Below are 16,807 nucleotides of genomic sequence, written 5' to 3' on the forward strand. Positions count from 1 at the left end.
TTTTGAATAAAACAAGAATAAGCAGAAATTCCACACACAAAACTTCCGCAAAAAAAATGAAGGTAACTGAGTTTATGCATAGCAATGGAAATAAATGCCATGTTTATATATATTTTTCCTAATGGAAGCATTTACAGTGTAGATAATAGAGGTCCCAATTCCGACCCCTGTGGAACACCATACCTTTGTAGTTTTAGAGCATTTATTATTTACATGGACAAATTTGTAGCAGTCAGTCAGATAGGTTTTAAAACAAGAGAGCAAGTCTACTGCGTTTTCTAGCCTATCCAGTAAAATATTATGATATATACAGTGGGGCCAAAAAGTATTTAGTCAGCCACTAATTGTACAAGTTCTCCTACTTAGAAAGATGAGAGAGGTCTGTAATTTTCATCATAGGTACACTTCCACTATGAGAGACAAAATGAGAAAAAAAATCCAGGAAATCACATTGTAGGATTTTTAAAGAATTTATTTGTAAATTATGGTGGAAAATAAGTATTTGGTCACCCACAAACAAGCAAGATTTCTGGTTCTCACAGACCTGTAACTTCTTCTTTAAGAAGCTCTTCTGTCCTCCACTCGTTACCTGTATTAATGGCACCTGTTTGACCTCGTTATCTGTATAAAAGACACCTGTCCACAGCCTCAAACAGTCAGACTCCAAACTCAACCATGGCCAAGACCAAAGAGCTGTCGAAGGACACCAGGAAGAAAACTGTAGACCTGCACCAGGCTGGGAAGAGTGAATCTACAATAGGCAAGCAGGTTGGTGTGAATAAATCAACTGTGGGAGCAATTGTAAGAAAATGGAAGACATACAAGACCATTGATAATCTCCCTCGATCTGGGGCCCCACGCAAGGTCTCATCCCGTGGGGTCAAAATGATCATGAGAACGGTGAGCAAAAATTCCAGAACTACATTTTTACATTTACATTTTCTGCATTTAGCAGACGCTCTTATCCAGAGTGACTTACAGAAGTGCTTCCATAGTAAACATTTCATTTCTCAAGTTTTAGTAAACAACAGTAAAATAACACAAATCTCCTGAAACCTGTTAGAACCAAAGTGTTTTTTTTTTTTTTTTTTGGAAATTGAAAAAAATGTTAGTAAATAGGTACAAGTCAGCTTAAGTGTTTAGTAAAAAGGTGGGTTTTTAATCGTTTTTTTAAAGACAGCAAGAGACTCAGATGTTCGGACAGACAGAGGAAGTTCATTCCACCACTTGGGTGCTAGAACAGAGAAGAGCCTTGATGCTTGTCTTCCTTTAGTCCTGGGTGGAGGCTCAAGTCGAGCGAGACTAGTGGCTCGGAGGTTGCGTGGTACAGAGCGGGGTTTGATTAGGCCTCGAAGGTAGCTTGGGGCTGGTCCATTTTTGGCTTTGTAGGCGAGCATCAGTGTTTTAAACTGAATGCGTGCAGCTACAGGAAGCCAGTGAAGAGAACGCAGCAGTGGGGTGATGTGGCAGTGTGGTTAAAAAACAGACGGGCAGCTGCATTTTGAATGAGCTGCAGGGTTTAATGGTGGACATGGGAGCTCCTGCCAGGATGGAGTTGCAGTAGTCCAACCGTGAGATTACAAGTGATTGGACCAGAATCTGGGTAGCTTCCCTGGAGAGAAATGGTCGGATCTTCCTGATGTTGTACAGGAGGAACCGGCACGATCTTGTCATGTGGGCTATGTAAGGAGAGAAGGTCAGCTGGTTATCCAGGACAACACCAAGGCTTCTTACATTATCAGATGGTCTGATCTGGGAGTCATCAAGAGAAATGAGAAGGTCCTGGGTTGGAGACTGATCTCCGGGAATGAGCAACATCTCTGTCTTGCTGGGATTAAGTTTCAGATGATGAGCTGACATCCATTGTGAGATATCTCGCAGACATGCTGAGATGCGAGCTGAGACTTGTCTGTCTGGAGGAGGAAATGACAGAACGAGCTGAGTGTCATCTGCATAGGAGTGGTAGGAGAAGCCATGGGAGGCTATGACCTTACCCAGAGAGCGGGTGTAGATAGAGAAAAGAAGTGGGCCAAGTACAGAGCCCTGAGGAATACCGGTTGAGAGAGTGCATGGGGGAGTTATGGATCCCCTCCATGACACTTGGTAGGAGCGCCCTTCAAGGTAGGAGGTCATCCATTGCCATGCTGAACCTGTTACTCCAAGGTTGGAGAGAGTGGACAAGAGAATGCCGTGATTCACTGTGTTGAAGGCTGCAGAGAGGTCAAGAAGAATGAGGACCAATGACAGTTTGGCTGCTTTGGCTGCATGAAGCTTCTCAGTAACAGCTACAAGTGCTGTTTCCGTAGAATGCGCTGCCTTGAAGCCAGACTGGTACGGATCGTTGAGGTCATTCTGAGTAAGAAAGGCAGATAGTTGGTTATAGACAGCACGTTCAAGAATTTTGGATAGAAAAGAGAGGAGTGAGACAGGTCTGTAGTTGTTAATGTCTGTAGTGTCTAGTGTAGGTTTTTTAAGAAGGGGAATGCCTTTTTAAAAGCAGTAGGGACAACACCTGATGTCAGGGAGTTGTTGATGATGGGTGTGATGAAGGGGATTAGGTCCTGTGAGATGTCTTTAAGGATGGTGGATGGTATAGGGTCGAGTGTGCATGTGGTGGGATTGCTGGATGAGAGGAGCTGTGCAACCTCATCCATGGTGAGTGGGGTGAAGCTGGTGAGTGTGTTGGTGGGTTGAGGGTCAGTTGAAAGTGGGTCAGTCGGAGAGAAGGACTGATTGATTTTGTCAATCTTGTCCTGAAAGAATGTTGCAAAGTCAGTAGCAGTGAGAGAGGCAGAAGAAGAGAGGAAAAGATAGCATGAAGCTTACGTGGGTCAGCAGCAGATTGTTCAAGCTTGGCTTTGTAAAAAGATGTTTTTGCAGCAGTCACGCCAGATGAGAACCTGGACAGCAGATCGTGGTAGGAGTGGAGATCCACACTGAGCTTAGATTTCCTCCACTTTCTCTCAGCTGCCCTTAATTCTCTTCTGCTGCTGCGCAATGCATCTGAAAGCCAAAGAGCATGGTGAGAAGGTTTTCCTCGTTTGAGGGTAAGAGGACTGAGCTGATCGAGGGATGTTGAAAGAGAAGAGAGTAGAGTATTAGTTGCGGAGTTGAGTGGAAGGGTAGCAAGCATGTCAGGGTTAGGTAGTGAAGTTAGGATGTTGGAGAGCAGCAAGGAGGAAGATAAAGAGTGAAGATTAGGGCGTGTTTTAAGGGTGTAAGTGTGGTTGGAGGTAGAAAGAGTTGGGAGATGGAGAGAGAAGGACACAAAGTGATGGTCGGAGAGGTGAAGTGGGGTGACGGTGAGGTCCAGAACAGAAGCTGGACGGCTGAAGACCAGGTCCAGAAGATTGCCTCCTTTGTGTGTCGGAGGGCTATGGTTAAAGAGGAGATCGAAAGATGAAAGAAGAGGAAGAAGACAGGAGGACTGAAGTGTAGGGAGATTAAAGTCACCAAGAAGAGTCAGAGGAGTTCCATCTGAAGGGAAGAAACTCCAGCTCTTCTATGAAGTCTCCCAATGAGCCTGGTGGTCTGTAGATGACAACGATATGAAGAGTAATTGGAAAAGTAACAGTAATAGCATGGAATTCAATGGATGAATGTGTACATTCACAGGAGTGAAGTTTCCACACGGAGGGACCTGATGAATGACCTGCAGAGAGCTGGGACCAAAGTAACAAAGGCTACCATCAGTAACACACTACGCCGAGAGGGACTCAAATCCTGCAGTGCCAGGCGTGTCCCCCTGCTTAAGCCAGTACATGTCCAGGTCCATCTGAAGTTTGCCAGAGAGCATATGGATGATCCAGAGGAGGATTGGGAGAATATCATGTGGTCAGATGAAACCAAAATGGAACTTTTTGCATCCCAAGAACACCATACCTACTGTGAAGCATGGGGGTGGAAACATCATGCTTTGGGTCTTTTTTTCTGTAAAGGGGACAGGACGACTGATCCGTGTTAAGGGAAGAATGAACGGGGCCATGTATCGTGAGATTTTAAGCCAAAACCTCCTTCCATCAGTGAGAGCATTGAAGATGGAACGTGGCTGGGTCTTCCAGCATGACAATGATCCCAAACACACCGCTTGGGCAACGAAGGAGTGGCTCCTTAAAAAGCATTTCAAGGTCCTGGAGTGGCCTAGCCAGTCTCCAGACCTCAACCCCATTAAAAAAAAATTTGTGGAGGGAGTTGAAAGTCCGTGTTGTCTAGCGACAGCCCCAAAACATCACTGCTCTAGAGGAGATCTGCATGGAGGAATGGGCCAAAATACCAGCTACAGTGTGTGCAAACCTGGTGAAGGCTTACAGGAAACGTTTGACCTCTGTCATTGCCAACAAAGGTTATGTTACAAAGTATTGAGTTGAACTTTTGTTATTGACCAAATACTTATTTTCCACCATAATTTACAAATAAATTCTTAAAAAATCCTACAATGTGATTTCCTGGATTTTTTTTCTCATTTTATCTCTCATAGTTGAAGTGTACCTATGATGAAAATTACAGACCTCTCTCATCTTTCTAAGTAGGAGAACTTGCACAATGGTGGCTGACTAAATACTTTTTGGCCCCACTGTAGTATCAAAAACAGAACACAGGACCAAAAAGGACATTAATAGATAATTAACTTAGCTGAGTCTAAGTACTGATTAAAACTGTATAAAATTTCACAAAAGTTACACATAAAATACTGTTACTGTGCTTATTTTTATCTTACAGACAACAGGCAGGTTTGATATCAGGGTGTAATTAGCACATGTATCCAAAATAATATTAATAATAAAGTAGATCAGCAAATCATTGCTAGTACAGTCAGACGATATTTTAGATTCAGACTTTGTGACATTTCTAGTGAGTTTGGACACTTTATTGAAGAGAAATATATGATTATTTCTACTATTCTTTAATAAAATAGAAAAATATAAAGAGTTAGTTTAAATAATGGCATGTTTAGATTCAGCCAGGGCATCTCGGTAAAACAACAAGGTTGTCCATATCAGTACTAAGAGTTAATTTTAAGACCAAAATAATTCCTCAAGGGTACCCAATTATGTTTACAAATGTATACATTTTGTTTAGATTTCTAATAAACATACAAACATACTTAGTAATGTGAAGTAGAAGAACTAGAAGTGCTGTTTATTAAATAAAAATAATTCAGCACATTTGCTTCACATTGTATTTGATTAAAAGCCTCTAGGACAAATGATTATTTTCATATCTGGCATGGTTGTCTACAATCTGTAGCTACTGTGTGACAGTGGAACTTTAAACTTCAGCTTGAACACTTCAGTTCAGTGAGATTTTGTTAATATTTGTTTAGTCTTTATTCAGTAAAAGTGTCACCAATTTTATTACCAATATTAAACATTCACTATAAATCCCAAAACTGTATTCAGGCAGAATTATGTATTTATATACTTTTATTTTATTTTATTGATCTCCTGAGACGTATTTAAATTTTGTGTATGTATGTGTGTATTCTGACAATAAGAAGAGTGTTCACATACTTTTGTGCATGTACTGTAGTGTGTTTCTAAATACAGTAATTAGAAGTAATCTGTAAAATTTGAAGCAGTTATATGTCTAACTCAATACTCGTTTCTCTTAACTGCACATCTTTTCAATCTGATTCACTCCAGTATGATTCATTAGTCTCTGTGCATTATTGATTATAGTAGAGGGTGTTTAGTGTGTCCATACCTGCCACTCAGTTTTACATACCGTTGTCCTCAGAGACAGCAGATCTGTTTTTGATGACTTATGCAACCTTTGTCCTTTACTAAATACACAGGAGTGTGGAATGAGTCAATATGTTTTATGACTCTGAGCTATAAAACTAGTGTAAAACTGGTACGGTTTCCTTTCACCTTCCAGAAACATACAGTAAGTGGTTAAGAAAGTGAGGTTGGTGCACTTTAAGAAAAATTTAGGTGGATCCAACAGTGCCAAGTCAAATGCTGTTGGTAGATACTGTCACCCTGGTTCCACCTTTTGGCTCCACCTTTGCTCTTTATTCATCTGGGAAACACTGGAGCAACACTGGACCACACCCTGAACACAGCACCAATCCATTACAAAGCAACACTCACTCACAATTTTAATCATTCAGTCCACCATCTGTATGTTTTAGGAACACGTTATAAAACAATGCATAGACATACAGTATGTAAGACATATTAAGTTTACTCAAGACTTTAAACAATATACTACAATGGTGTAAAACAGTAATTGCTCCCTATTGGCTTGTGCCTGTTGTTGAATGTTTGTCAGCAACAGGCACATGGTAAAAGAAAGGAAAACTTGGAACAATGTGGGCTGGCTAAACAGTTATTTTTAAAGGCTTAACACAAACCTATACAGAAAGTCACAAAGACATTAGAAAATGTCTAAATACCCACAGACATTTCTACCCTCAAGTCAGTGTTCATGATACTGACATAAAAAAGATTAGGTGACAATTTACTCTTTAGGCGGGTAGAAAGAAGGAAACCATTGCTTGACAAAAGGTAAAAAAAAGTGCTTCTCTGATGTCTGCAAAAAAGTACCAGGGTTATTGCCAAACTTTGCCTACTCATTTTTTTTTTCTATTTTATTTACGCATTTTCTCCCAATTTAGCATAGTCAATTTGTCTTCCGCTGCTGGGGGATCCCTGATTGCAGTCGAGGTGGGTATATTGCTGGTCACGCCTCCTCCGACCCATGCGCAGTCCTTAGCGGAACCCTTTTTACCTATGCACTCTGCACAGGCGCCTCTCTATCTGCCAATTAGGGTCCTCACACAGCGTTTGAAGACCCCACCCACATAGTCCGGTTATCCCGCTTTAGCAGAACCGTGTCTGCTGCAGGCACTGCCAGTGATGCCCGCTAGATGGCACCAAGCTGACTGGTGGCAACGCCGTGTTTTAAACCGAGGAGTTAAGAATCTCGGCACTGATGTGATAGTGGAATATCGCACTGCGCCACCTGGACGCCTCTTATTTTTAAATAATAAGGTTCCTATTATGCTTAGTGACAGGTGCAAGGCCAGATACCTGCAGTATAAGGCCCATGGATTCGGAGTGAGATGTCCGCCAAGCCTATGGTCAAGTGACCATATACATTTGTCTGTATCATCCATTGTGCTATGTTGAATTTATTTGCAAAGTAATGACACTTCATTTCCACCCAGTATTTTTTGTAACATTAATAAATGGTGATATCTAATTTTAATAAATGTTACAAAAATGGGTGGGATGCCACTACTATTTATTAATTATGTGTGTGTGTGTGTGTGTGGTCAGTACATGAAAAAACCTGATTAAACATGTTTTAATTTAGTGTATAATAGTGTAGTATTGTTTTATTTAGTGAACAGTATTTTATAAATTAAAATATATTACTATTATTATTAATATTATTATCTCAACTGCATGCTTTGCACTATACCATTACAAGTCAGATGTATTTATATTAATCATAACTTAATAAAACAAGACTTCATTTATTTAAAACGTATTGATTACTGCTAGGGTGGCACAGTAGCTCGGTGGGTAGCCCTGACGCCTCACAGCAAGAAGGTCCTGGGTTCGATTTCCAGGTGGGGCGGTCCTGGTCCTTTCTGTGTGGATTTTGCATGTTCTCCCTGTGTCTGTGTGGGTTTCCTTCGGGAGCTCCGGTTTCGTCCCACAGTCCAAAAACATGCAGGTTAACTGAAAACAGACACCTATAGGTAAATCGTTGTGTGTATATGTGTCTGCCCTGCGATGGACTGGTGCCCCGTCCAGGGTGTTACTGTGTGCCTTGCGCCCATTGAAAAGCTGGGATAGACTCCAGCACCCCCCGCGACCCTGATTGGATAAGCGGTTAACAAAGTGAGTGAGTGATTACTGCTATTTTTTAAAGACAGTGATTGGTAGATTATAATTGGTGTGAATGTTCTTTCTCTTTACATTTTCATTGGATGCTGGATGAGTAGATCACACCTCCAGGTTCCTCATACCATTATAAAGATAGTTACACATTCACTAACATTTCTGCTTGAACCTCCACCACATTACTGACAACATGGTGAGTGCTTTGCGTTTAAATCTTTTTACTCTTTCATTATTACATTATTTTTATGTCTTGTTAGAAATGACTTACAAAGCTAATCATTTATAATATACAGCTAATATTTAATAATGTATGAATGTCTAACATGACAGTAATGGAACAGAAATGGGATGGAGTAGTAAGCATCAGAGTCGATTTAGCAATTTGTCATTAGACCTGGATAGTATTGTTTAGCTCAAAATAAACCGAATGATCAGGTTATGTTGATTTGAGATTGTAAAAAGGCTTGAAGTTGAAACTCATAATGCAGTTCATGTGGAAGGACTTAAAGGACTTAAAGAACAGCAGTCTAAGAGAGGACAATGATTGGGCTATGGTTTGAATGAAATGAATAAATGAATGAAATATTTAATTTTTCATAAGTGCCTTAAAGGTTGAACTATACTTAAAGATCACACTATTAGGGTACTGCACTGTAGTTCCTTATGTTTTTTGCATTAATTCATGTGATTATACACAAAATAGATGCATTTTAATGTTAGACACCGCTTTGATTAGTCGAGTATTTGAACTACACCTTTTCCTCCAGGTGCCAGTGAATTGATGCAGTAAAATATGTTGATTATTAACACTGGGCTTGGCAGGGTAGATAACATATAGATATAGAGATAATAAATACAGATAACACTCCTCACACCACTGACACCATAGTTTACCCTCAATAAACCTTGTCCTGAAACTTCCACTAATACAGTACACATTTACCTTCCACACCTGAAATGATAAGAAAATATGCTGGTGCAGGATCACTTCCCTTTTGTTCATGTGATGATTATCAGTGTGTTGGCTGGTTTATTCATGCATTGTCTGTTTTACCACCACCTTAAGTTTGGAAACACCCTGGACAGGTCAATCACAGGGCAAACACACACACACACACACACACACACACACACATAGGGCAATTTTCACTAGCTCCAATTAACCTGACTGCATGTCTTTTGAGGTCTGAGATGAAACTGGAGAGCCTAGAGGAAACCCAAACAGACTGAGGGAGAACATGCAAACTGGGTGCTTTAAAACTGCCCATTTACAGTTCTTTTTTTCTCATTCTCTGATATACAGGGGTTGGACAATGAAACTGAAACACCTGGTTTTAGACCACAATAATTTATTAGTATGGTGTAGGGCCTCCTTTTGCGGCCAATACAGCGTCAATTCGTCTTGGAAATGACATATACAAGTCCTGCACAGTGGTCAGAGGGATTTTAAGCCATTCTTCTTGCAGGATAGTGGCCAGGTCACTACGTGATGCTGGTGGAGGAAAACGTTTCCTGACTCGCTTCTCCAAAACACCCCAAAGTGGCTCAATAATATTTAGATCTGGTGACTGTGCAGGCCATGGGAGATGTTCAACTTCACTTTCATGTTCATCAAACCAATCTTTCACCAGTCTTGCTGTGTGTATTGGTGCATTGTCATCCTGATACACGGCACCGCCTTCAGGATACAATGTTTGAACCATTGGATGCACATGGTCCTCCAGAATGGTTCGGTAGTCCTTGGCAGTGACGCGCCCATCTAGCACAAGTATTGGGCCAAGGGAATGCCATGATATGGCAGCCCAAACCATCACTGATCCACCCCCATGCTTCACTCTGGGCATGCAACAGTCTGGGTGGTACGCTTCTTTGGGGCTTCTCCACACCTTAACTCTCCCGGATGTGGGGAAAACAGTAAAGGTGGACTCATCAGAGAACAATACATGTTTCACATTGTCCACAGCCCAATATTTGCGCTCCTTGCACCATTGAAACCGACGTTTGGCATTGGCACGAGTGACCAAAGGTTTGGCTATAGCAGCCCGGCCGTGTATATTGACCCTGTGGAGCTCCCGACGGACAGTTCTGGTGGAAACAGGAGAGTTGAGGTGCACATTTAATTCTGCCGTGATTTGGGCAGCCGAGGTTTTATGTTTTTTGGATACAATCCGGGTTAGCACCCGAACATCCCTTTCAGACAGCTTCCTCTTGCGTCCACAGTTAATCCTGTTGGATGTGGTTTGTCCTTCTTGGTGGTATGCTGACATTACCCTGGATACCGTGGCTCTTGATACATCACAAAGACTTGCTGTCTTGGTCACAGATGCGCCAGCAAGACGTGCACCAACAATTTGTCCTCTTTTGAACTCTGGTATGTCACCCATAATGTTGTGTGCATTGCAATATTTTGAGCAAAACTGTGCTCTTACCCTGCTAATTGAACCTTCACACTCTGCTCTTACTGGTGCAATGTGCAATTAATGAAGATTGGCCACCAGACTGGTCCAATTTAGCCATGAAACTTCCCACACTAAAATGACAGGTGTTTCAGTTTCATTGTCCAACCCCTTGTATATACATCGCCCACTCCATCATAAGGAAACTAGAAAACATGGAGGAAACCCACATGGCCATGAGTAAAGCAGGAAATTTATAGATCAGGTGTTTTATTTGCTAAAAAATGATAACTTGCTCATCTCGATCAGGCCGTCTTGGAAACAAACTAGCATGCATAAGCCAGTTGCTGCAACTGAATGTAATGGTTATGTGTCAACCAATCCAAGGTGTTAAACCAAAAAAAGTCTTCATGACACTGTGTCAACACATGAGTCGGGACACTTGCATGTCTTTGGACTGTGGGAGGGAACCGGAGCACCCGGAGGAAACCCACACGGACATGGGGAGAACATGCAAACTCCGCACAGAAAGGACCCGGACCGCCCCACCTGGGGAACGAACCCAGGACGCTCTTGCTGTGAGGCAACATTGCTACCCACTTAGCCACCGTGCCGCCCAGCTTTGATATATGAGCTGTGTATAAGAAATAAATCTGTGAAGACACGTTAGGCAAGCTGCGAAATATGGTGGTGGTGTTTTTGTTTAATTGATATGCTTTTTTAGCAGGAACTGTTAATCTGTTCAGAAAGAATTAGTGAATTTTTTCCCCTTTTGCCTGAAAGCTTGAACTTCATGTATGTTTTCGATTTACAACACTAAGACCTGTTCAAAAATTGCTGTAGTGTTTACCAACTTGATGCAATGAAAAAAAATATATACAGGTATGTGTATATATTTGCAATGAATAAGACATAGATGGCTGGTCTTAACCTCAGCGTGTTTTCTTCAGGTGTTCACTGTTAAGGACATGTCCTTTAAGGCTGGTCAGGAGTTGACCATCTCTGGAAAAACCAAATCCAGCTCGAAAGTGTAAGTACTTACAAATAAGGAATGTTTGATTAACCTTCGTATGAAGCTAATTTGAAAAAGTATGTGTATACCTGAATGGTATATGCTGTATGACCAAAAGTATGTGGACACTTGATCTTAAGCTTGTGGACATTCCATTCCCTTGGCTACTTGGCTATGGAAACCCAATCCATTAAGTTTTGATGAACAGTTCTTGAGCTGACATTTACATTTTCAGCACTTAGTAAATGCTTTTATTCAAAGCTACTTACAGTACTGTGACAGTAAATTGTGGGTTTAAGGGCCTTGCTTAAGGGCCCAACAGTGGCAACCTGGCAGTGGTGGGGCTTGAACGAGCAACCTTTTGGTTACTAGTCCAGCACCTTAACTGCTGGGCTACAAATGCCCTGACATTGCTTTAATAGCCAGAATCTGAGCTGGTGACTGGCATCACTCTTCCACCAACCAAGTGCCAGTTCTTACAATCTAGTGAATCTTTTAAAAACTCTTATGTCTGTAAATGTGGGTATTTCATCATCCAGAAACTGGAGTCAGAAGACTTATCTTTTCAATATGTTAGCATCAGTGTGCGGCACAAAGACATTGCCATAGACAAAAATTCTGTCAAAGACAAAAGCCAAGTGCTTTGTTTGCTTTATCTGTTATGACTGTATACAGTTATTACACAGCATGTTGCACCAACATGTTTGACTGTGAAATTATGTTACCTTAGTGGGCACTTATTGTTTATGATTTCTATTTATGTGCATGATCATAATATGCATATTACATGTGGTCATACACATCAGGTTACGTGGCGGCACTGGCACTGGTTCTTAGTTTAACTATTTTTTGTGAGGACCATATCTCAAGTAATGTGTTTGTTTTTTCCAGAGAACAATGATGATTCATAACTGCTGTTTTTTTTGCTGCTGTTTTCTTGCTTTTAGTTGTGAATGGTGGAAAGATGGGTAAAAATTTTTACTATGGTGACACTAGAACCCCCCTTCCCTACCATCGACCGCCTGCGTCAAAAGTTCACTGGGTCCAGACCAGCAGAATTATGGGGCCTGAAAGACCCATTTTTCTGTCCAGTTTGCCATTTTAATGTTATTATGCTGTGTAAAAGCACCAAACCATTTGTAATTTTGGCACCAGCACTGGCACTATGCTAGTGGAAAAGTGCTTTTTTGGAAATGGCATTGGATCTTACTGTGCACCTGTTAGCAATATGTTTGATTAAAATAGCAAAACTAGTGAATCAGAAGGTGTGTGTACATACATCTAATATTGAGTCAGATTTGTTAAGTCAGAGGTCAGAAGATAAGTCCACAAAGTTCTAATGTTGCTTGTCTGTCTGCCTGACAGTTTGTATGTATGTCTATTGTATTAAACAGCTGAATAATAACCTCTTTATTCTAACCTCTCTCTTTTAGGTTCTCTGTTAACATTGGTCATGACTCTGACAACATAGCGCTCCATTTCAACCCCAGATTTGTTCATGACGCTGGCAGCAAAGTGATTGTGTGTAACTCTAATAGAGGAGGATGGGGTGAAGAGCAGCTTGAGAACAGCTTCCCTTTTGACGAGGGTGAATCCTTTAAGGTAATCAGAACTCACCTAAAATTACTACTGAATCATTTATTACTATAAACTAACTTTTGAACAGCAGCAGGATGTTGATTGTTTCACATCAATAAATGTGTTCTAACAATTTTATAATAATCCATAAACACAATACATTTAAAAGATTTCATCAGCAAATGCGTTCAACCAACCACTGGTCTATTAGATAACGCACTTTTGCACCATCGTTAGCATCACTTGTACATAATTACTACAGCATATGTACAACTCCAAATCAGAAAAAGTTGGGACAGTATGAAAAATACTAATAGAATTAAATAGCATAAATATCAAAATGTAGTGTTTCTTACATGTACTTTGACTTTTATTACGCTTCATGTTTTGTCTGATCAACTTCAGGCCTGCAACACATTCCAAAAGGTTGGAATAGTCAAGCATTTACCACTTTGTAATAGGGATGTAACGATACACTCTACCTACGATGCGATGCGATTCACGATACTGGGTTCATGATAAAATTTTTCTTGATTTTTAAATCTGAAATTGAAGACAAATTATGACAAAGTTTCCTTGATTATCTTTTACTTATCTAAATAATGAATGCCCTTTTTTAATTATATTTATATATTTATTATATTTATTATTATATATTTATATTTATATATATTTATATTTATATTTATAAATAAATTTGAATTTATTTAATTTTGAATTATCCCAATTTGGCTGAAAACCCCCGAATTTGGCAACCAGGCGTATAGCGCCAGTGACGTTAACCAGGCGAGGTGTATTGCGCCAGTGCCCTTTGCTGTTTAAAGTGAATATCGATTCATTTTACATGTTAAATCAATTTGAATCGTCTTGTGGTGAATCCTTACATCCCTACTTTGTAATGTTGCCATTCCTTCTCACAACACTTAAAAGACATTTTGGCTTTGGGAATACCAAGTGATAAAGTGTTTTGGGTGTTTCGGTGTCCTGCGATTGTAAAAGTAATCCCTTGTGGTTATATATATCATCTATTAATGAATGACGGTTCTTAATACAGTGCCATCTGAGGGATCAAAGATCACGGGTGTTCAGCTTAAGCTTGCGCCCTTGACTTTTATGCACTGAAATTCCTCCAGATTCCTTAAATCTTTTAATGACATTATGCACTGTAGAGGAAGAAATATGCAAATCTGCATTTGACAGTCAATGTAAGAAACACTGTCTATTTTTTGTTTACATACATACATAATTATACACACGCTTGCCATTGTATTTGCCAAAAAGGAGACTATTTAGACTGAGCTTGCATCAAGACAGGAAGGTTAATCTGTCAGGTTTCTCAGATGGACAGTACTTTGATTTATTTGTTTTAATAATTAAGTTTGATTGTAACAATGTAAATTTACTTGTAATAGTAAAAACAACATGTATTTCTGTATTTTGGGATTGTTTGTTTGTTTGTTGGGATTTTTACATTTACATTTTCAGCATTTAGCAGACGCTTTTATCCAAAGCGACTTACATTATACAGTCTAAGCAAGTGAGGGTTAAGGGTCTTGCTCAAGGGCCCAACAGTGGCAACCTGGCAGTTGTGGGGTTTGAACCAGCAACCTTCTGCTTACTAGTCCAGTACCTTAACCACTAGGCTACAAGGTTTTTCATGATTTACACTTTGGTTACATTCATGACAGAGACGGTGGTTACTCATTACACAAGATTCATCAGTTCACAAGGTTATATCCAACACAGTCTTGGACAATTTAGCGTCTCCAATTCACCTCACGTCTTTGGACTGTGTGAGGAAACCGGAGCACCCGGAGGAAACCCACACAAACACGGGGAGAACATGCAAACTCCACACAACTCCACACGATCAAACCCAGGACCTTCTTGCTGTGAGGCGACAGTGCTGGCCACTGTGCTGCCTTGTATTTTGATATTGTTGTTAACAACAATAAGCTGGTGACCCACTCCTGGGTAGATTTACCAATGTTCCAAATTGGCTGTATTTCAAAATAATATTTCTTACTTTAATTCAGGCCTTCAAATTGCTTTTTAACCCTGATGGTAAGGTTCTAGTTGAGTGAGATTAATATTATCCAGGGCTGACTGAAATTAATCCAGGGTGTGTTTCTTTCCAAGTGTCTTCCCAATTTAATAGGGTAAACTGATTGACTAAGTAACAAAGGCACTAATTATTTCTTACATTTTTTGTTTTTACTTTATTCACATTTTACTGTGCTAAACTAGGTGTAAATTGAAATACATTTTTAACTGAGACGTTTTGTGTGCACCTATATGACCATACTGTTACTACTCCTTTGTTATCTATAAAGCTATAAATGACGTTAAACAGTTTGACCTTTGTATCAGGGTTTAAAATTTACATTAGCAATTTGATTTATGACAGCGTATAAAACAAGTCATGCACTTATATTCTTGTTATCTTATACTGGTTATTAACGTTCACTGAAAGAATTGTATCATTTGTAATTAGTTATAAACTAAAAAAATATATATATATATTTGGGTTATGATTTTATTACATTTGGCACATAGTATTACAGTAAACACAATTACTTCAGCCACCTGTGTCTGTGTCCAGGTGGAAGTATTTATATTTCTCAGAGTTTCTTGCTCACAGATTTTCCAGCTCCTCTGTTGACAACTTGCTTTTTCTGAAACCTTGATGCCAGACTTGGTCCAGTTTTCTGCACAATTTTATCTCTTTCTGAGAAATCAGCCCATGCCAGTGTCATAGCACTTTTCAGGCACCTCAAGTAGACCACCCTGGATGAGCAAGCTGCCCCAGAGTTGGTGTGATGGCCCATTTCCAGAGCAGGCCCACGTTTGGACCCACGCTAGGCACCAGATGTGCCACATGGTGGGGTTCTGCTCATGCATTGCTGTCCTTGACTTGCTCTGGGTTTCTTTCTTGCCCCTTTTCCAAGAACTGTGTTATCCCAGGTGCACTGAGCAGCTTGCCATATTGTGACAACCAGTTTTTATTTTTGCTCTATCCCTTTGCTATCCACTTTCTCTGTTGTGGGCTGCAGATGATTTTGTGTCTTTCATTTGTTACTTTGTTTTTGTTATTTTGGCCACTGTTTTAGTTTTCCATTGCTCTTTGTGGCTTTTTATCCACAGTATTGTTCTACCTTGGGTTAAACATCCTGCAAACTGGGTTCACTTTTAATTCTTGAAGATGCAGGGCAACACCCAGCACAATCCATCCTGTTATATAAAATTTAAGTTCTGGACTGGCCTATTTAAAATTCTCATTTAAATACAATACATATGCTGTGGTCAGCAATTACACCACAGCAATTACACCACAGCAATAAAGGTCAAGGTATAACCAGTTATGTCAAATTCATTGCATTTTATTTCTTTGATTTATAGAATTGTATTTTACAAAGTGTGTTTTGTTTACTGTGACGTGTCCTTTAAATGATTAAATATCATTAAATAAAACATTACAATGTGACAAAATTGCAATACCAAAGGCAAGAGAGAGAAAGCCCATGGGTAACTTATGCCATCAGGGTGGGTCACTTTTCTAGAAAATTCACATGGTCCACATCACACTGGTTCCCTAACTTTGTTTCACACATTTCACATATTACTCAAATCACTAGGAAAAATAAAATAATGTTTTCTTTTGTCAGAAGCAGTAATCTCAATATTTTTGGTTGCCCATCTTCTATCTAACAGGTGGTGATCAGCTTCAATAATGACCAGTTTTATATTAAGCTTCCCAACGGCACAATGATGAGCTTCCCGAACCGCTTTGGAGACGACAGCTTTAAGTACATTGATGTGCAGGGTGATGTGAAGGTTCAGGGCATCAAGATCAAGTAATTGTGAAAAGTGATTTTGCTCATACGCATCAGTATGGTTACACAACACTGAGGCTGGAGTGAAAGTGCTGGTCTAGAGCTGAGATTTGCCAATAAAACTCATTTAAA

The 16,807-nt window shown here is 40.0% G+C and overlaps 1 protein-coding gene across 2 annotated transcripts; it reads left to right on the forward strand.

Moving 5' to 3' along the window:
* Positions 1-32: 32 nt before the first annotated feature.
* lgals2b (lectin, galactoside-binding, soluble, 2b) lies at positions 33-16,807 on the forward strand. 2 transcript variants are annotated; one of them, XM_062996903.1, is made up of 4 exons: positions 33-62; positions 11,203-11,282; positions 12,698-12,866; positions 16,554-16,807. In XM_062996903.1, exons 1-4 carry the CDS (start codon positions 57-59, stop codon positions 16,698-16,700), a joined length of 402 nt encoding a protein of 133 aa, XP_062852973.1. In that variant the 5' UTR covers positions 33-56; the 3' UTR covers positions 16,701-16,807. The 2 variants fall into 2 exon arrangements, with proteins under 2 accessions (XP_062852973.1, XP_062852975.1); XM_062996905.1 differs by lacking the exon at positions 33-62 and adding an exon at positions 7,968-8,049.

The sequence above is a fragment of the Trichomycterus rosablanca genome, chromosome 6 (assembly GCF_030014385.1).
Source record: "Trichomycterus rosablanca isolate fTriRos1 chromosome 6, fTriRos1.hap1, whole genome shotgun sequence".
Taxonomy (NCBI): domain Eukaryota; kingdom Metazoa; phylum Chordata; class Actinopteri; order Siluriformes; family Trichomycteridae; genus Trichomycterus; species Trichomycterus rosablanca.

What these genes read in the sequence shown, in the direction of transcription:
- lgals2b (XM_062996903.1), top strand. An exon ending in ACCAAATCCAGCTCGAAAGT is followed by an intron (nt 11,283 to 12,697) that starts GTAAGTACTTAC and finishes TCTCTCTTTTAG; the next exon opens with GTTCTCTGTTAACATTGGTC. An exon ending in ACGAGGGTGAATCCTTTAAG is followed by an intron (nt 12,867 to 16,553) that starts GTAATCAGAACT and finishes TCTATCTAACAG; the next exon opens with GTGGTGATCAGCTTCAATAA.